The sequence below is a fragment of the Dermochelys coriacea genome, chromosome 4, assembly GCF_009764565.3.
Source record: "Dermochelys coriacea isolate rDerCor1 chromosome 4, rDerCor1.pri.v4, whole genome shotgun sequence".
Lineage (NCBI taxonomy): Eukaryota > Metazoa > Chordata > Testudines > Dermochelyidae > Dermochelys > Dermochelys coriacea.
In genome coordinates, this window is record NC_050071.1 from 76,400,868 (window position 1) to 76,423,141 (window position 22,274).

Consider the following 22,274-nt stretch of genomic DNA (forward strand, 5'->3'; position numbering starts at 1 on the left):
TTCAGAAAAGATGTGGACAAATTGGAGAGAGTCCAGAGAAGAGAGAGAGGAAAAATGTAAGGTCTAGAAAACATGACCTATGAGGGAAGTAGCGTCTTTTTACCAAAGCTGTTTCTTACAATCTGTATGTATAAATAACTACTACAGAAAGCACATTTCTACACGTAGCAATTTCACATACACTGTAGTACAAGAAACTACTACTGTAGGCATTTGCCACATCAGGTAGCCGTTTACTACAACAGCAGTTTCTTACAATCTATAACATATCAGTAACTGTAGGAGATTACTACACAGAGCAGTTTAATATACTACACTGGCAGCGGGCAGAGAGCCTTCCGCTCCCCCCACCCCACCCAACCCGACCCAATCCTAGGAGCCAGAGGGACCTGCTGGGTGCTTCCTGGGAGCTGCCCCAGGTAAGCACTGCTGGAACTCCCCACCTCGCCCCCAGCCAGGTCCCTCTGGCTCTTAGAGTCGGGGCAAGGGGGCAGAGGGCTCTCTGTGCACTGCTGGCACTTAAAGCCCCACTCCACAGCTCCGGCAGCTCCCATTGGCGTTTTTCCTGGTCAGTGGGAGCCACGGAGATTGCATTTGTGGTGGGGGCAGCATGTGGAAAGTCTGGAGACCCCCCCATGCCACTCTGACCCTAGGAGTCAGAGACCTCCCAGCAAGCCTGGTGACAGCAGCCAAGGAAGGGGGGACGATGTGATAGAGTAAGCGTCTGGGAGGTGTGTGTGGGGTGCTGGGCTTTGGGGGTGTGGAGGGCGCTAGGCAGTGGGGGAGGTTTATGTGTTTTGGGGTGCTAGGCAGTGGGGACCTGTTGGGGTGCTGGGCAGTGGGGGAGATCTTTGTGTGTCAGGGCACTGGGCAGTGGGGGTTTGTGTGGGGCATTATTTAGTTGTGGTGGTGGGGCTGTGGGGAAGGGCACTGGGAGGGAGGGAGGAGAAACCTGTGCCCCTGGCCCTGTGGCTTCTGCTGGGGGCTGGAGTTGGGTCCTTGAGTCCTTGCCCCGTGGCTTGTGGTGTGGGCTGCAGCAGGGGCCGTACACCCCTATTGCAGCTTCCTAGGGCTGTGCGCCCCCTCTCATGGCTCCGGTTGGGGCTATGCACCCGTGGCTCTCTTCCCCCCCACTCCACCCCCCTCGCCCAATGTGTCCTGATATTTCTCTCTTGCGATCTGGTCACCCTAACTGATAAGGAAATGTCAGGATTAGGTTTACCTGCATGCTCTCCCTTAAATGGAACATAGTGAGGAAACAGGAAGTGGGCCCAGGAGGGTTCCTGGCGTACTCTGATGAGACTGAGCTCGTGTGGGATGTGTGCAAGCTGCATCTGTTTGTTTTTTATATTAACTTTAATAAAACCCCAGTTTTAAATCCATCTCTGGCTTGGGAGTGTAACAATTGTTCATAATAGGGTAAAACATCTCTCCAGCAAATAGAGTAAGTGAGGTGCATATTATGGAGCTCAAGTGAGGGGATAAACTGAAGCTTTGCCCACTGCCTGTGGGCTGTGGAGTGCTAACCATTGCTTCTACTGCCAAAAAAATGAGTATTAAAAATGGCATACAAAATATAGTTACAATTATAGAATCCATGAATACAATATGTAGTCCAACGAAGCCTTGTATACCAGAGCTTCTCCCTGGGTCATTTCCCCTTCTTTGTAATACTAAACCAAAAAAGCCAGCTAAGGAAACTGAACCACAAAATATACATGAAAGTAATATTAATAGTTTGACTTAAGGTGAAAAAAATCAGAGTTAAATCTTTACGAAGTCTTTAATCAATCATGTTGAGTTAAAATGAGACAAACGTAGGTTGATCTTGCACACTATAAATTTTGGAGCTTCTGGATTTGAAGGGTTGGATACACATTAGTGGCACTAAATAAAGGTTCCTGGAGATTATGTTGATTGCTCAATATTGCAAACTCCCACTGAGTTCATTCAAAGCAAGATCAGACCCACAGTATTTTATAAATCACTATATCATGAGTAAATATTTTAGGTTGCTTCAATAGCTTTCCATTAATTCCACTGTCAAATTGTTATTTGTCTATGATTAGAGAAAGGTTCCAGGAATCATAAATTCTGTTCCAGCTCTGCCACTGACTGGCCGTGTGATGTAGGGCAAATCTCTTTGCGCTCCAGTTTAGCCATCTGTAAAACAGGTATAATACCTGCAAAGTACTTTAAAATTCTGATATGAACAGTGCTATAGAAATAAAATTAAAGAAGTTACTATATGAAACAGATTGAAATATTTTTTAGGAGGGAGGGGAGAGGCTTAACTGAATATTGACATCTTTTCCCTGCAATTAAAATTAATATGGATCTTAGCTTATTAAAGTTGCAAATACTCAGACTTGTTAAATGCAGTGGAAATCAAGTTGTAGTCTTTTAAGTATGGTAAGTTTAATATTCTTGTCCATTAGTGACTTGAGCTGCTATTACTATCCAACTTAGCAATATATGTCAGAGATATTAAGTGAGTTTACTGAAATTTGAGTATCTAAAATAAATTTGTGTATTTTTTCAGTTGGATCACCGATACAATGAATTCAAACTCCGGGCAATTATGTCTGAGCATAAGAAGACAATCACAGCAATATCTTGGTGTCCCCACAACTCTGACATTTTTGCAAGTGCCAGTGCAGATAACTTAGTGATCATTTGGAATGTGGCTGAACAAAAAGCTGTTGCAAAACTGGACAGCACAAAAGGTATCTGAGACTCAGAGGTTTATTTCTTATACCGCTTCATCTTTGAAATAGCAGAAATACTCGCAATGTACTAAATGTTGAATGATTGGTAGAGAAGCTTTTAGAAGTTGAACAGTTATACGTGGATCACAAAATTCTTTAGCCTCACTTCTACTGTAGTTCATTGTAGAGTATGATAAAACACAGTGTTTTTATACATTGTTCTGAACTATATAAAAAGAAAAGGAGTACTTGTGGCACCTTAGAGACTAACAAATTTATTAGAGCATAAGCTTTCGTGAGCTACAACTCACTTCATCGGATGCATTTGGTGGAAAAAACAGAGGGGAGATTTATATACACACACAGAGAACATGAAACAATGGGTTTATCATACACACTGTAAGGAGAGTGATCACTTAAGATAAGCCATCACCAGCAGCAGGGGTGGGGAAGGAGGAAAACCTTTCATGGTGACAAGCAAGGTAGGCTAATTCCAGCAGTTAACAAGAATATCTGAGGAACAGTGAGGGGTGGGGTGGGGGGGAGAAATACCATGGGGAAATAGTTTTACTTTGTGTAATGACTCATCCATACCCAGTCTGTATTCAAGCCTAAGTTAATTGTATCCAGTTTGCAAATTAATTCCAATTCAGCAGTCTCTCGTTGGAGTCTGTTTTTGAAGCTTTTTTGTTGAAGGATAGCCACCCTCAGGTCTGTAATCGAGTGACCAGAGAGATTGAAGTGTTCTCCAACTGGTTTTTGAATGTTATAAGTCTTGACGTCTGATTTGTGTCCATTCATTCTTTTACGTAGAGACTGTCCAGTTTGGCCAATGTACGTGGCAGAGGAGCATTGCTGGCACATGATGGCATATATCACATTGGTAGATGCGCAGGTGAACGAGCCTCTGATAGTGTGGCTGATGTGATTAGGCCCTATGATGGTGTCCCCTGAATAGATATGTGGACAGAGTTGGCAACGGGCTTTGTTGCAAGGATAGGTTCCTGGGTTAGTGGTTCTGTTGTGTGGTGTGTGGTTGCTGGTGAGTATTTGCTTCAGATTAGGGGGCTGTCTGTAAGCAAGGACTGGCCTGTCTCCCAAGATCTGTGAGAGTGATGGGTCATCCTTCAGGATAGGTTGTAGATCCTTGATGATGCGTTGGAGAGGTTTTAGTTGGGGGCTGAAGGTGATGGCTAGTGGTGTTCTGTTATTTTCTTTGTTGGGCCTGTCCTGTAGTAGGTGACTTCCTGACAGCAGGATTGTCTGGCTATGTAGACTCCCTCCTCAGGCCCTTCGTTACCAGCACTCCCAGCTATCTTCGAGACACCACTGACTTCCTGAGGAAACTACAGTCCATTGGTGATCTTCCTAAAAACACCATCCTCACCACTATGGATGTAGAAGCCCTCTACACCAACATTGCACACAAAGATGGGCTGCAAGCCATCAGGAACAGTATCCCCGATAACGTCACGGCTAACCTGGTGGCTGAACTTTGTGACTTTGTCCTCGCCCATAACTATTTCACATTTGGGGACAATGTATACCTTCAAATCAGTGGCACTGCGATGGGTACCCGCATGGCCCCACAGTATGCCAACATTTTTATGGCTGACTTAGAACAACGCTTTCTCAGCTCAAGTCCCCTAATGCTCCTCCTCTATTTGCGCTACATTGATGACATCTTCATCATCTGGGCCCATGGAAAAGAAGCCCTTGAGAAATTCCACCATGATTTCAACAATTTCCATCCCACCATCAACCTCAGCCTGGACCAGTCCACACAAGAGATCCACTTCCTGGACACTACGGTGTTAATAAGCGATGGTCACATAAACACCACCCTATATCGGAAACCTACTGACCGCTATTCCTACCTACATGCCTCTAGCTTTCATCCAGATCATACCACTCGATCCATTGTCTACAGCCAAGCTCTACGATATAACCACATTTGCTCCAACCCCTCAGACAGAGACACACACCTACAAGATCTCTATCATGCATTCCTACAACTACAATACCCACCTGCTGAAGTGAAGAAACAGATTGACAGAGCCAGAAGAGTACCCAGAAGTCTCTACGTAAAAGAATGAATCGACACAAATCAAAGTCAAGAATTATAACATTCAAAAACCAGTTGGAGAACACTTCAATCTCTCTGGTCACTCGATTACAGACCTAAGAGTGGCTATCCTTCAACAAAAAAGCTTCAAAAACAGACTCCAAGGAGAGACTGCTGAATTGGAATTAATTTGCAAACTGGATACAATTAACTTAGGTTTGAATAGAGACTGGGAATGGATGAGTCATTACACAAAGTAAAACTATTTCCCCATGTTATTTCTTCCCCCCCCCATCCCCCACTGTTCCTCAGATATTCTTGTTAACTGCTGGAATTAGCCTACCTTGCTCGTCACCATGAAAGGTTTTCCTCCTCCCCCCCCCCTTGCTGGTTATGGCTTATCTTAAGTGATCACTCTCCTTACAGTGTGTATGATAAACCCATTGTTTCATGTTCTCTGTGTGTGTATATAAATCTCCCCTCTGTTTTTTCCACCAAATGCATCCGATGAAGTGAGCTGTAGCTCACGAAAGCTTATGCTCTAATAAATTTGTTAGTCTCTAAGGTGCCACAAGTACTCCTTTTCTTTTTGCGAATACAGACTAACACGGCTGCTACTTTGAAACCTGAACTATATAGTAATTGCTGAAAAACTGAATTTTTCAACTCTTCTTACAGCAAAAGCAGCTTTTCAAAATGCCTTATAGTCAGGGCACGTTTACTTGTTTTTTTTTTTTATTGGAAAGTAAAACAGTATCAATTATCACCAGTCAACATAGTGAAATGTAGGCAGTTACGATTTATGACTTGGATGTGAATTTTCATGACAGTTTTGCAAGGCTGAACACAAGTAAAATCTGGTCTACAACAAAGGCTGCTGTTCAGATGAGGCCATTTACTATAAATGATCACACTTCAATTCTAAATTGTAGGTTTTGGTTCAGTTTAGATAAACATCCTAATGTGCAGCTAGCTCTTCTCAAAAGTATGAAACTGTTGATCCAACCCTATTCTCTTCCAAATGTGTTTTCCAACAGTCTGAGTGTAATAACTTCCCCTGCAACAAGCCTGAGTTCCTTCCCTGCAACCAGCTAGTGCGCCCCAGGTGCTTTTCTGCAGGCAGTTTCTTCAACATGTACCTTCTACAATCCTGTACCTTTTCAAGTTCTGTTAGGTCCAGAAGGTCTGGCAGCCTCTCTTGGGTTTCTCAAACTTTCTGGTGCTCTGAGGCTTCCCATTTTGTTATTTTCTGGAATATATGGCATGCCTTTGAAAACCTTATGCACTGTGAGATCTAAAAGTCACATGAAAGCACAAGTAGTGGGCAGGGAAATCTGAATTGATTCAACCCTGATAAAAATTTTACTTTTGCTCAGGATATGGGTTAAAATCACTACCGGTACTTATTTTTTAAGGTCCAGTTTATCAATCCTAAATAATTACTGGATTCCATGACTGACTTTGAAAGAGATGGTTTTCATATCCCATTTATGTACATCCTGTGTTGCTCAACACTTCTATTTTCAGAATAAACTGTTTGTGTTAAAACCCTTTATTAACTTTACACTCATATCAGGTATCTCTGATGCTACTATTACTAAAATGTACCTAAATAAAATGTGCATGAGAGGCTTGGGGAAATACAGATTATCGAGATTGTTCTTTGATCACACCTTTCAATCTAATTTTTATGATTATGTGGAGTATTGCAGTGTGGGAAATGCTGAGGTCAAACTTATAACTTGGATACTTGAAGTTAGGTGCCTATGTCCATATTCAAGCACCTAAATAAAAGTGATCTGATTTTCAGAAGTGCTGAGCACCTACAGCTCCCACTGATTACAAAACTTTAAAGTTTAGGTGCAATTATCTGCTCCTGTAGTCTTAGACCAGGTGTACACTACCACATGTTTCGGTGAGAATAAGCCACTCCCTGAGCGACATAAGTTACGCTGACCTAAGTGCTGGTGTGAATAGTTCTATGTCATCAGGAGAGCTTCTTCTACTGACATAGTGTTCTGGGCCAAGGTGCTCGAAGCACCACAGGCCTGGCAGGAGTACTCTGAGAAAAACGAGGCTTACACACAGCTGTGATGTGGCTTTAGTGAAGGTTAATGATCCACCCGCAACAGGGACTCCAAGCGTTGCAGTCACGGAGGCGGGGAACCCAGCACACCGGAGCTTTGCCTGGGACGGAGTCTGACAGAGGGGCAGACAGTCAGCATTAATAAGCATTACACAAAAACAGCTCATGAATATAAAGTTAGGTGCTTCTTAAAGGGGGGCTTTCTACTACCTGGCGAAGGGCCATGCAAAGCAGCTGTGTCCTTCAAGAACTATCCCCTACAATAACAAAGCAGCTGTGTCCTTCAAAAACTATCTCTATCCCACAATAACAAAGCAGCTATCTATGTCCCACAGTAACCTTTCGGCTCGAGAAAGCGGAATTTCCCTGGCTAGGCCATAACAAAGTCTTCCGCAGTCCCTTACACTTAGCTACTGCTTTTTGTGGAGGTAGATTTATTATGCCAACGGGAGAGCTCTCCTCCCGTCAGCATAGAGCATCTTCACCAGATTCGCTACAGGGATGCAGCTGCATCGATGTAGCTGTGCCGATATATCGCTCCTAGTGTAGACTAGCCCACTATGATTAGAATTCCTGGGTTTTTGCCAAAACATAAATACATTTTGTAAAAGTTTTCCTGTAGTTTTGTTTTTTAACTGATTAATAAAGGTTCATTACTCTTACTGTAAGGTAAGTAATTATGTAAGGATGAACATATAGCATATAGGAGCAGGCTAATCTTCAGTCATTTACATAATGCCCTTTGACACTAGTGGAAGGTAAGCATGTTTACCACAGTATAGTCTGCTGCCATGTAGTATATAAAATTTTCACTCTTTGAAAATGCGTAAGTAGAGTTACTTTTATGCCATACCAAGTACACACAATTGCCTACACTTAGACTGAAATCTTTTAAATATTTTTAACATATTACTTTACTAGTAATTTAAGATGTGTAGCTTTTCAAGACCAATGTCAGTAATGGGCTAAGAATATTTGATAGATAGCATTCTAATTTTCAAATGCTAGTTCTTACACTTTTTTTAAAAATGTTTCAGGGGTTCCTGCCTCACTTAGTTGGTGCTGGAATGCAGGTGATGCAGTTGCATTTGTTTCCCATAGAAGCCCATTGTATATTTGGACTATCTCAGGACCAGACAGTGGGGTAGCTGTACATAAAGAAGCACATAGTTTCTTGTCAGACATTTGTCTATTTAGATGGCATCCAAAGAAGAAAGGAAAAGTAGTATTTGGACACACTGATGGAAGTCTTTCTATTTTTCAACCAGGTAAAAATTTACTTGATAAAATAATTATTGACCACTGAACGATTTTTGTTGTTGTATTCTCTAGTTTAGATTTCATAAAAACTTTTTATATACAATTTGTTTAGAGTACAGTAGTGTTCCTGCTCACTGCATATGATGGAAATACATCTGATTAGCTCCAGAATATTGAGAATCTTTTGTCTTTATATTTAATCCTATTTGGTTATCAAATCAACACTGCATCTTTGAAATGTGTATAATAAGCTGATTCTGAGGGTATGATAACAGCCCTCTGCTCTAAACTTTTGATCTGCCACTATACTGATGTTCGCCAGGAAGTTCTGATCTCCTAATTTTATTTATTTGGATTGTTGTTTGTTGAGTGTTCCAACTGTTGAATGTTCAGTCCTCTATCCTTCTTTTTGCTAAACAAATCAGCAATTGTGAACCTAGATCTAAGATTCTGTCCCCTATTAAAGCATATTAGGGCAAAGAACTGTCTTTTTAATTTATCTGTAATGCACCTAGCACATTTTTGGATGCTTTATAAATAGCACAGAGTTGTATTAAATGCACATTCCTTGAAGGAATATGTGGAGATATCCTTGGGAGTTAAGTAGTTAATTCTCTTTTTCATATGTGCCTCACTGCTTGGTGAGGAAAGATGACCTTCTGTGATGACCATTTTTGTGTCCCGGGGTATGTATTTTTCTCTTGCACTGACAACTGACTTTGAATATTAGGGGAGGAAGAATCTCCTCTAAACCAGATGTTAGTTTTTGGACAATGCTAAGAACCATGCTAGAATTCTTGTATTTCTCCTTCTGCTGCTCTTTGTACCAAATTAGCACTTCCAAAGGCTATACTTTCTCTGATACTATGTGTTACTTCCAGGAGTGCTGTCTCAGCCTAATGGAAAGCATCAATAAAATGAAAATATATGATTTACTGTTGGGCCATGTACACACATGTGGGTTTGGCCAAAATGATTTGAAGGTAAAAGTAGGAGTAATAGATTTGGGAATTAGATATTTCAAGAATGTAAGAAACTTGCAAAGGTAAGTAGAACTCTGGCTAACAGGGCGAACAATAATGTGAGTTTTTACCACTTGATGTCAGCATTATTCATTACTCTTGGGAAAATCTCAGTTCCCAGCAGCATAGAATTGACTTCAGATTAAACCAAGGGGAACAGTGGGGGGCAAAAATCTTAACTTGTTTCAAACTGATCTTGATAAGTTTATGGAGGGAATAGTATCAAGAGATTGCCTACAATGGCATGTGGCCCATCTATGACTGCTAGTAGCAAAAATCCCCAAAGACTGGAAATGGGGCACTAGATGGGGAGGGCTCTGAGTTACTACAGAGAATTCTTTCCCAGGCATCTGGCTGCAGGGTCTTACCAGGATTCTCAGGGTTCAACAGGTTGCTATATCTGAGGTTAGGAAGGAATTTTCAGCTAAGTCAGATTGGCAGAGACCCTGGGGGTTTTTCGCCTTCTTTTGCAGCATGGGTCACTTATTGGTTTAAACTAGAGTAAATGATGGATTCTCTCTAACTTGATGTCTTTAAATCATTATTTGAGGGATACAGTATCTCAGCCACAGGTAATGGGGCTATTACAGGAGGGGATAGTTGAAGTTCTCTGTCCTGCAATGTGCAGGTGAGACTAGATGATCATGATGGTCCTTTCTGGCCTTAAAGTTTATGAGTGTAAACACAAAGGTACAGCCTACAGTTTTCTTATTAGGATTGATTTGGTTTGAGTGAAATCGTTATTACAACTTGGACTCATTCACTGGAACCTTTTTCTATAGAGTAAAATCTAGCAATTTTACATCACTCTGCTATATCTAAAATATAAATTCCACACTTGCATTCAAGCAAAGAATATAATTAGTTAAGTCTCGGACCCTGCAAACAGTTTAGCAGGTGAGTAACTTTACTTACTGGAATAGTCCCATTATAGCAAATAGGACTACTCACAAGAGGAAAGTTAGGCTGTGCATAAGTGGATCAAATCCTAAATAAGAAAGTAAATACCAAATAGTTGCTAGGAAACCCTAATTAAGACAGTCTGAGCCAGAAGATAGTTTAGCTCTCACTGAGGATTGCTCTGATTTGAAAAATTTGATAATAATTTTAATATTAAAAATAAAAATAAAAAATTTAATATTCTGAATATTTGAATTCACAGGATTCCTTGGATTTGCAACTGTGATGGCTACCATTATATTACTATTATGACTTTGAAAAGAGAGAAATGGGTTTGTTGGTTTGTTTGTTGTCTAAAAATGTACCATAGAGCCAATAGCTGATTTTTACCCTTCTATTGATGCCACAAAGACAGCCTCCCCAGGTCAACACCACAGTGACCTACACAGATCCAGGCTCTTCCTGTACATGGTGGAATAGCTACAAATTGTTTCCAAAATGGACAAATTTATGATTAATCCATCTCATAAAGAGATAGACTTGACCAAGCTCACCATCTACTGCGGAAGATAATACAAAACATAATAAGGTTGTATACAAGAATGATTCATTGATACCCTGAGATCTTGGAACTCTGAAACCAGCGCAACTGAAATTAATTTTCCTAAAATAAATATTGGAGGTGTGCTGAGTTGTTTTAATGAAAAGTGGTGCATGAACCGGCCATGATTGCAGAGGCGATACATAACTGTTGATAATGGGGGGGCATAATTTAAAGGTTCTGTGGGGTTTTCAAATTGTGGGGCTTGTCCCCGGGGGGGGCAGAGGAACATTCCGGGAAAGGGGCAAGTGGTGACGCTAGGTGACTCAGGCCCCAAGCCCTGTGCAGTGGGCTTGGGGAGGGAGCGCCACTTTCACCCCCTGACTCATCACAGTGGGCCACCCAGTCTGGGTTTGGGGGCAAAACCAAAAAATCAGGGAGGAGGCATGTTCCCCACTGTGCTTACCCCACATGTCACCTCTGCGTGGTTGGAATATTCTGTTAAAACTGATAAGTCCATTTTATTTTCCTTGGTGGGTGTATGCACACCCTGGCAATGCTGGTGGAATGGGAACTGATATGGTTTTTATCAAATCTGGATTCTACAATTGGAAAAATGCACTCTATCAAGGCAAAGGTTTAATCAAACATGAAAAATGCTTGGTCCACTTGAGTACAATGGCTGATTGGACTGCAACAAGGAAAAGAGAAGCCACAGGTAATTTTTTGCTATTTTTACATTTCACATTTATATTTTCATGTCCTTCTGCTGAGATTCACCTTCTAGTGTCAAATCAGGGGTCTAGACCCGAGTCCTGCACAAAATCATATGTATAACTCCAAATCCTTGACCGATCTTAAAGCCTTCTGTTTAGCACCTATAAACTTTAAATCCCTTATCTTGAGGAAAACTCCAAAACTTGATGTGGTAGATCCAGCATACAATTTTTTTTACTATTTTTATTATTTTAGTTTATTAATTTGCTCAATATCATTAATGAATTATGAATTTAATTATATTTATTTCATCATAATTTCCTTTTTCAGATGCCACAATTGCTGCTTTGGTGTCATCCTCACAAATCGAAAGAAAAATATACTAATTAAAACCTTCACAAAAATGAATCAGTTTGCTGTGATAAATGAGTTGCTTCTGAGAGGAGATCAAGATATAATAAACTTCAAGGACGTAGATCTTACTCTGAACAACTCATCAGGAATTTTCATCAACCTACTTAAGTTACTGTAGGACAAGATCCAAAATTCAAGGATGCTCTGAAAACCATTCAGAAAACTGCAAAGTACACTTCTGCTGAAATTCAGAATGAAATAACTGATATAATGAAGAAGATTTTGAAAGATATTGTTGAAGCTATTCAGAAAAAATAGCAATGTTAAGTTCTTCTGCCTGAAATGTGACACTACAAAAACTGCTGTTAATGGAGAAAATGTGTCCACTGTTTTACACTACTCTGTTGATTTCAAAGCCAAAAAGAGATTTATTGGAGTGTCCCGATAGCATGGCCTCACTGCTGAAGATATTACACAACACATTTTGAAAGATCTTCATGAACTGTCTTGACCTCAAAATACTTTGTTCTTGTTTTGATGATGTCGAAGTTATATCAATGTGCAAAGGAGGTGTTACAAATCCTTTTACAAGAGAGATTAAACAAGCAAATACACGCACTGCTTAAATCACCAGCTACATCTGGTGGTCTCTCATATGTCTGACAGGAACTCAGCAGTGGATGGTTTGTTCTCAAATTGTAATTTTCTATATAGTTTTTTTTTCACAGGCATTAAATGACTATTCTGTATAAAGGCTAGCACCTGCAAAGACTCATAGAAACAAGATGGACTGGTCACCTGAAAACCATAGAAATAATTCACAATAATTTGGAAGAGATTCAGAGTATTCGTCGGACTTTGTGAATGAATATGGTGCAAGAGGGATGTTGGAAGTTACATAATCACTCAAATTCTTGTTCTTAGCTGAGGTTATGAGAATGATTTTGAAGGTTTTTGCTCATGTGAACAATTAGTTTCAGAAGGAAGTAATGAACCCTGCTAAAGGAGTTTAATTGTTTACTATTGCCTGTGAAGAACTTCTTCAAACATCTCTCTTTCGTTGACTTTTTCCCAGACATTCGATCAAAGTACCATGTTGTGAAAGATGTGTGCGATGAAGCATCAACATTAAGATGTGCCCCAAAAGAGCCATGGTATTGCCCGCAAAATTTCAAGAGTCCATGGTCACTAAGCACTTACCAGAATTCCAGAGTGTAAATGAGCATCAGAGGTCCCAATTTTGTCAAAAATTGACTGATGAAACCAGTGGTGAATTGCAAATGAGATTTTCTGAGAAGAATTCCAAGTTATACAAAAGGTTGCCAGCAGTCATTTCACCAGCTCTCCAGACATCTTGAAATTGGAATCACCGTGTGCTTTGGATTAGATACTGAGAAGGTAACAGTTGAAATGGCTGTATTTAAAACACTGATAGAAGAGAGAAATTGCAAGGGATTTTAAAAAAGAAAAGGAGTACTTGTGGCACCTTAGAGACTAACAAATTTATTTGAGCATAAGCTTTCGTGAGACTAACATGGCTGCTACTCTGAAACAAGGGATTTTAAGAAGTTCTAGGTGCTGCCAAGGGGTTAAAGGAGGCTTTCCTGTTTATTTTTGAAATGTCTATAGTGGTCTTGTTAGGACCATCAGCTGCAGTTTGTGAGACTTCCTTTTCTTGTTTGAAAAGAATTTTATCACACCAAAGGATGAGCATCACCCATGACAGAAAGAGAAACCTAATTCTCCTGTCATAGGAAAGTGATTTGACTTAAGAACTGAATCTGAATGCCATTGTGGAAGAATTTAGATGCCATTATCCAAGGAGATTTCAACTTTAGTTTCATGAACAGTCTTTTTGGTACACCTCACTTTCATGTTAAGATCTATACTTTCATATTTCTGAATCTTTGGGAATGTTGGAATATTTGTTATACTGAACAATCCTATCAATATGTATCTTATTTTTCCTTATTTCATAAAAATAAAGTAAAAAAAAAATCTCTGACTGAGACTATGGTTTTCATTAAGTACATGAACTTTTGAAGGCAAGCACAACAGTACCTTTTGTCACATAGTCCTCTACCCCATGTCAATGTGCTAGCTAAGGGCCTAAGATGAACTAACAGAAATGTATATCAATTTATGCACCTTTTCACTGTTATCCAGTCTAACGTGTATTATTTGCCCCAGCAGCAGCAGCAGCAGCAACAGGTGGTGGTTAATTCTACCTCATAAGTACCATACACCTCTAAGTTATAGTGTGAATTATTTTAATACTCAGAGAAAAATGTTCCCCAGTGAACAGACATTTTGATTCAGTTTTTTAATGATAATTGAAGTAGTTTTTGTTTCTGTTCTACATCAGTCATTAAATGAAATCCATCAGAGGGATAACAGATAGCTTTTAGTGTTTGTCAAAATGTGACAAATTAATGGCATTCCTAGTTGTCAAAATTCAAAGGTAGATAAAAGGTAGCTGAATAACTTTAGAGATAATTAATTAATTCATTGTTTCTAGGGAAGTAGCACAGCATGTTTGTTTGTTTGTTTATTTTGACTAGAACACCATCACTTAGAAAAACAAAGATTTGTGTTATCAGTGAGTGGGATTATTTTTTGTAATATCAAAAATCAGCGCCAGCTTTCCATAATATTGGATAATGACTATCCTAACACAAGTTACTGGGCTCACTGCTGGGGTAGCTGAGTGATATTTGATGAACTGATATATACTGGATGTCAGTCTAGATGATGTAAGGGTCCCTTCTGGTATCATACTCAGACTTTTTTTGTTATTTATCCACTCTTGAATTTGAACAAATGATGTAACAAATACAATTGTCCATTTACATTTGAAAAAAAATTATTACTCTGACTCATTATCACTGTCTTTCTCCTGGTTTATATCACTCTTCTTTTCTTTGCTCATATTTTATTTTGTTTATGCAGATGTATTTACCTAAAACTAGCTTGCATCTGGGGCCTGATGCTGCAAACCCATGAGTGAGGGTTTGCAGGATCTAAACCTGTAAACACGAACAGCCATTTCACTCTATTTTTTCCATTATTAAGATAAAAAGGAAGCAGTGGAAATGTCTGCTGGAGTCGGAACGATATTTGTTGTAAGTGCAGCAGAGGATGAGATTTGCTAGCTTCAGTAGTACAGCCTGTGGAAGAAGCTATAGAGTATGTTGGGGAAAAATATGGATGGTTTGCCAGCCTAAGCAGACATAACAAAACTATGCATAAATCACTGTGATTGATAAACATTATATCTAATTTAAGGTGGTCTGTTTCCTTTTGCTTTTAAAGGTTCTAAGAGTCAGAAACATGTTCTAAGACCAGAGTCTCTTGAAGGGACAGACGAGGAGGATCCAGTGACAGCCCTGGAATGGGACCCTCTGTCGACTGACTATCTTCTTGTTGCTAATTTACATAATGGCATTCGACTAGTTGATTCTGAGTCTCTCTGCTGTATCACAGCATTTAATTTTCCTAGTGCAGCAGCATCAGTTCAGTGCTTAGCTTGGGTTCCTAGTGCTCCTGGAATGTTTATTACTGGAGGTAATCTTTTCTTATTGTTGATAGTTTATTGAATGGTTATAAATATAGCATGGAATCTCCAAAATAAGTACTTCATGTTTAATCTTTTTTATACCTCTGACTTTAATGTCAATAGAAACAGAAATATTTTAACATATTCTAGAAAAAATGAATGCATAAAAACGAAGCAAAGAAAATGACTCCAAACAGTTTTTCGTATTTTGTATCTCTTTTTTCCATGAGAACAAATGAGAGGGTTTATGACCAGAAACTTTCCTGTTTTTTATTTCAATTCCTATAATGTTTTCTTGATGCAAACAGCTTTGCCATGAGTTTATCAGCATGGATTACAATTGGCTGGGGGATGGGCATAAGCAAGCCCTTCCCCACTCCCCCGCTTCCATTTCTGTTGTTTTTGGAGCTCACTTGTTCCAATCCTTTCTCCTTTCTGAACCACAGAGCGAAGGGGAAAATGTGGCTGAATTGTGGGAGAATTGTTATAGTAGTAGAGAGAGAGGAAGAGTGAATGAGAGAATATTTTATGCTGTTTTGATAGGTTTACCTACTTTACTCTAAGAATGAACATCTCTAATTTAAAGTAATATTATTATGAAGATGAGAGAGCCTGCTTGTAACATTATTTTAAGATTATGCATTTAATTCAATGTTTCACTTTTTGCTTAATTGAGTGCTTAAATTATGTACATTTTTATTCAGAAAAAACATTAATAAATGGAGCTTTTTTTAAAAAATCTCAGATTCTCAGGTTGGAGTGTTACGTATTTGGAATGTTTCACGCACAATACCTATAGATAATTTTAAATTGAAGAAAACTGGGTTCCATGGTTTACATGTGCTCAATTCTCCTCCAAAGAAAAAGTGTAAGTATACGTTTTATTATTGTAATTCGTTGCAATGGGTGCAAGTTAAAATAATATAGTCCTTTCTCTTTGTGTCTGATCTTGTACACCCTAAGCAAAACTCCCTGCCTTTGGATCTGCTTCTGCAGTCAGTCAAAACAGCCATTCACACCAATGCATTTTTGGGCAGACTGTGTGCTATCAAATCAAACCTTTTCTTAAGTTCTTTCTTATTAGGCAAAGGCAGTCCCTCATGTAGGAATACTACAATCTTGCTCCCAACCCCAATGAAGTACAATATACATTCTCTGTTTATACAGATACCTCATAACAATATGCAAAGTTTGTAGCCTCTTAGAATAGCTTTATAGAGAAGGAACACAGAAAACAAGGTGAGGCAAGGTTGGTGAGATAATATCTTTTATTGGACCAACTTCTGTTGGTGAGAGAGAGAGAGACAAGCTTTTGAGCTTATACAGAGATCTTTGTCTGGTTACACTTGACACTGTCTGGAAGCTTCAAATCTTGTCACTCACACCAACAGAAGTTGGTCTAATAAAAGATATTACCTCACCCACCTTGTGTGTCTAATATCCTGAGACCACCAAGGGTACAGCAACATTGCATACATGTAAAGATGTGTAATGCAAGTTGTGTATTGATTCCAGTTCTCTAGCCTTAATAGATTAATAGTATAATAATCAGAAAAGACATTTTATTGAACACATAATCTCTTACCATGAAAGACAGAGACTGAAAGGGAAGGTTACCTATTAGCATGTCATCCACTTTCTCCCTTTTATTCTATGACATGTTCTAGGAAGTTTGAAGAAGTTTTTGCACTCTTTCATCAGCCTAGAGACAGTATTTTGAGAATGTAACTAGATTGCTGTTGCATCAAAGCTTCAAAGCTCCATATACTTATCCTCCCTTGTTCAGCACACATTATTCCTATCCCCTCCACACTGTTGACTTCCCCACTCTCATCTGTCTGTTTATCAACTTGTCCCATACTCATCTCCCTGCCTTCTTCTATGCAACCTCTATGCATTTACAGCTTCCAAGTTACCAAGTCATAGACCTATATTTAAGTTCCTTTTAGAGACCCTCTTCTGCCCTGCTACAGAGAACGAATGTAATTATCTTGCTGTTCCTGTTTCCTCTGGCTTCTTCCTAACTATTTGTTTTTCCTTAGACTATGAACTTCACTGGGGAAGGGACCATCCCTTCTTGAATGTCTGTATAGCACCTAGCACATCTTGGGTATTTCCAAAAACAAATAATAAAGATGATAATATTGATCTTATTTAACTCCTGTTCTTCTGTTTTATGTCAGCCACCATTTTTCTACCCCCAGTACCAATTCCTGTCACTTTTGTTACTGTTAGCTTGATATTTTGAGGGACGCTATCAACTTAAATTTTTTGAAGAAGACTAATTTTCAAAAATTGTGGATTCTGACACAGCACCCTTTAAATGGTATAACCTGTTATTTTTTAAAAGTTTCTTGAATATTTTTAAGGGATTTTTCTGCTCCCCTGTTGATGTTTAGAAAGGTTTATTGGGAGACGCACAATATCAGATATGCTCAGGCCCACCCTCTCACCATGGAAACCTTCCTACTTGTCAGCGTTAAATAGGCAAATGAATTTTACAAGCCCTGATGTGAAGTGATGTAATTGCTACTTGTTTTTAAATATGAAAAAAACCAAAATATGTTAATATGTTTATATCTTTGTATTAAGCACTTTCATCACATTCTCCTACTAAAAATCATCATACATCATCTACCAGTGAGGCCGTTCCACCCCCAGCTCTAACCCAAAACCAGGCATTCTCTCTTCCTCCTGGCCATGCTGTCTGCTGTTTTATGGATGGTGGAGTGGGACTTTATGACATGGGAGCCAAGAAATGGGATTTCCTTAGAGATTTGGTATGTCTCCTTTTCCTGTCCAATGTTTTGAATGAAATAATAATTATTAATATACATACAGCATTTTTATGCACAATAATCAAGGACTGAGCATAGAGCCTATAGTGTAGTGTGCAGGCAATTCAGCTTCCATAAATAAGAAGGATCTGAAGATTTAGAAACCTTATAATAACAGCTCTAGAATGTTGAACTTAATTCTTCACTACAAAGGAAGACTGCCAAATAATGTAGGACCCAAATTTGAACTACCTTAAAACTAATATTATTTTAGTGAGGGAAATACTTCATATTTTAAGTATCAGTTTAACTCTTCCCATCTCCCCTCCTCTCCCACCTCACAAAAAAAAAGTGTTACTCCTTCAATAATGGATGAAGAAAAGGAGTATAATAGTTATGTGACCCTTTTTATGCTGCATGTCAATTATCAGCTAGCACATGCGGAAAATAGTGCTGATGATTTCAATGATGATGCTCTTAATAAACAAGGAGGTAAAAAATGCAGTGTCATGTTGGATTTAAGTAAAAAACTAAAAAGGAGTATTGAGGAAAAAACAATCTACTCAACTGAAAAACCCTTAGCAAAGCAGGCAAATAAATATTGTTTTCAAACATCTCATAGTGTGATCCTGCAGTCATATGCAAGCAAAACATCTCGTGAAACCAGTGAGTTATGTCTGAATAAGCACTGTGAGAGAGCCTATGAAAATGTCATAGAGAAATAGAAAGTAACACAAAAATGTAAAACTACTAACATTACTTCATAATGTCTTTTTTCAATGATCAGGCAAGAATTAGAATTAGCAAAGCAGTTTCATGCAGCACCCAATGTTGGGTTACACTGGGGGTGTGTTTGCAATGGGAAAATTCAGAAATGTAATTCTCTACTGCAGAATTACAGCTCCTTTGGTAACACCCTGGAAGCTGTAGGATATTTTACTACCAGGTCATCTAATCCTGGATTATGTTACGCCACTGGTGGAGAATTACAGGTCTGGGATATTAGAAGTGTAAACAGATATTAACTGTGTATACCTTAGCTCATCCACCACTGGAGATATTCCAGGAGTTTGGTGCAACTCCACCACTTAGTGTTACTGATTTTGTTAAAAATGGTTTTAATATTTTTAAATTAAGACAATGAAATATAGTTTATTAAACAAAAGCTTGTTTAAATATACAGATGCTTACTGTAAGTATGATTCCAGTATCCATTCATGTCCATGAAAATGGAAGCAGAAATGGGAAACCAGGAAAGAAACTGTTAGAATTCTTGTTGATTTCATCTGCAAGCAGCCAGTTTGTTTATTTTCATTTTTATGGAAACGGACATTATGTCTGAAAACAAAATAAGGGTTTGAAAAGAATGCTTTAGAACTTTCTCTACAACTTATTTTTTCACAAGTCATTTTTGCAAGAGCAAAAGGTGTCCAGCCACTGAGAATAGTACCTTAGAACTTTCATGTCAGTTTCACATACTTGTTTTCCAAAAAGGGTCATTATTTCACCATAAGGCATAAAACAAACACATTTGGAAGATAAGGCCTCACAGGAAAAACATAAGAAAATTGAATTTTGAAATAGAAATAACTTTGCATTTAGGTACAGCCCAATTAATAACACTTCAGTCATAATGACTGATGCGCAAAGCCAAATTCTGCTCATTTACACCTGTGCAATTCTACAGGGGGTGGCAGTGTTAATTTCCCCAGAGTGTGCACAGGTGCTGCTTGGAGCAGAATTTGGCCTATGGCATATTCTATTTCGCTGGGGGGGGTTTAATCCTTTGGAACGAGAGAGAGAGAGAGGAGAGATCCAGATGCTTATTACACCTTTTACTATTAACTGATTAGCTAAAAAGAATGGCTCTGTTGGAGCCTGTAGTTGGTTTGGTAGGTTTTATTTTAGTGTCTTGCATTCAAGTGAAGGATCATTAGCTTTTTCTATTATATTTTTCACTCACATAGTTTTCAGTTACTTAAAACTCAGCAATTCATTTGCTTTGTAGTAAGACTTCTAAAGAAAATATAATGGTGAAAATTGGTTAAACATTTTTTTTAAATCTAGATAAATAAAAATAAAAATAAAAAAAGTGTTTTTTGGCAACTTAAGGAATTAGCTCTCAATCTTTCAAGACCACTGTACCCCTTTCAGGAGTCTGATTTATCTTGTGTACCCCAAATTTCACCTCACTTAAAAACTGCTTTCTTACAAAATCAGATGTAAAAATACAAAAGTGTCACAGAACACTGTTACTGAGAAATTGCTTACTTTCTCATTTTTACCATAGAATTATAAAATAAATCAATTGGAATATAAATATTGTACATACATTCTAGTGTCTAGTATATAGAACAGTATGAACAAGTCTTTGTCTGTATGAAATTTTAGTTTGTACTGGTTTCACTAGTGCTTTTTATGTAGCTTGTTGTAAAAGCAGGCAAATATCTATATGAGGTGGTGTATCGTCTGGAAGACCTCTGTGTACTCTACGGGGTATATGTACCTCACGTTGAGAACCACTGGTTTAAGGGACTATGTAAATCTCTAAATTGCATGCTAAAATATTAATATAAAAAGTTAATATAGATGTAAAGACGTTAGAGAGCTACAGTAAAGAGGAGTTAAAACTACAGAAAATAGGGTTAGCTTATCAATTAAATCAACTGTGTTCAGGTAAGAAATAAATCTTTAATGTACGAGTATTCATTTTTTTTATTCTTTCATTTTAGGGACATGTTGAAACCATCTTTGATTGTAAATTCAAACCCGATAACCCTGACCTTCTAGCTACAGCATCATTTGATGGGACAATCAAAGTTTGGGATATAAACACTTTAACAGCAGTCTACACCTCACCTGGGAATGAGGGAGTCATTTATTCTCTTTCTTGGGCTCCAGGTAAGAGTATTTGATTTTAGGCATATTATTATATGATGATTGAAATTTCCTGCACAAAACACAGTTGATCTGATGAATTCAAATAAATGCTCATGTAATTCTCAAGTTGGCAAGCTGGAATGTACATGCTATTCTGTGGAGCTGCCCATCTCTAAGGAAAAATCCTTCCCTTTCCTCAGCATCTATTTGTAAAAGGCCCTGACTGCACCAGAACCAGGGCATTTTTGCTTCACTGGAGTGGAGGCAGGATTTGATAAACCTGTGCAAGGGCTTTCTTCATGTGTTCATTGTGGATCTGAAGGGGAGAGGCTGCCTACCACCAACTGTTTATCTTAGTCATACTCTGGGAGATGTGTCCCCAAGCCCATCTAAGCCCTGGTCTACACTAGGCGTTGAGGTCGAATTTAGCAGCATTAAATTGATGTAACCCTGCACCCGTCCACATGACGAAGCCCTTTTTTCGACTTAAAGGGCTATTAAAATTGATTTCCTTACTCCACGCCCGACAAGGGGATTAGCACTGAAATCGGTCTTGCTGGGTCGATTTTGCGGTCCTGTGGATGCAATTAGATGGTATTGGCCCGCTCTGGACAGCACTTTCAACTCAGATGCACTGACCAGGTAGACAGGAAAAGGCCTGCGAACTTTTGAATTTCAGTTTCCTGTTTGGCCAGTGTGGCAAGCTGCAGGTGACCATGCAGAGCTCATCAGCAGAGATGACCTTGATGGAGTCCCAGAATCGCAAAAGAGCTCCAGCATGGACCGAACGGGAGGTACGGGATCTGATCGCAGTATGGGGAGAGGAATCCGTGCTATCAGAACTATGTTCCAGTTTTCGAAATGCCAAAACATTTGTGAAAATCTCCCATGGCATGAAGGACAGAGGCCATAACAGGGACCCGAAGCAGTGCCATGTGAAACTTAAGGAGCTGAGGCAAGCCTACCAGAAAATCAGAGAGGCGAATGCCCGCTCCGGGTCAGAGCCCCAAACATGCCGCTTCTATGATGATCTGCATGCCATTTTAGGGGGTTCAGCCACCACTACTCCAGCCATGTTGTTTGACTCCTTCAATGGAGATGGAGGCAACATGGAAGCAGGTTTTGGGGACGAGGAAGACGATGATGATGAGATTGTAGATAGCTCACAGCAAACAAGCGGAGAAACTGGTTTTCCCGACAGCCAGGAATTGTTTCTCACCCTGGACCTGGAGCCAGTACCCCCCCGAACTCACCCAAGGCTGCCTCCCAGACCCACCAGGCGGAGAAGGGACCTCTGGTGAGTGTACCTTTTAAAATACTATAAAAGGTTTAAAAGCAAGCATGTTTAATGATTAATTTGTCCTGGCATTCAAGGCTCTCCTGGATATACTCCCAAAGCCTTTGCAAA

At 39.2% G+C, this 22,274-nt stretch overlaps 1 protein-coding gene across 1 annotated transcript in view; it reads left to right on the top strand.

The window, feature by feature from the left end:
- WDR17 (WD repeat domain 17) overlaps positions 1–22,274 on the top strand; it is a 100,523-nt gene that overhangs the window by 33,797 nt on the left and 44,452 nt on the right. Inside the window, 6 exon segments of the mRNA XM_038399878.2 lie at positions 2,543–2,726; positions 7,897–8,127; positions 14,966–15,217; positions 15,955–16,077; positions 17,802–17,989; positions 20,719–20,887. Of these exon segments, the coding sequence (XP_038255806.1) occupies positions 2,543–2,726; positions 7,897–8,127; positions 14,966–15,217; positions 15,955–16,077; positions 17,802–17,989; positions 20,719–20,887 (1,147 nt within the window).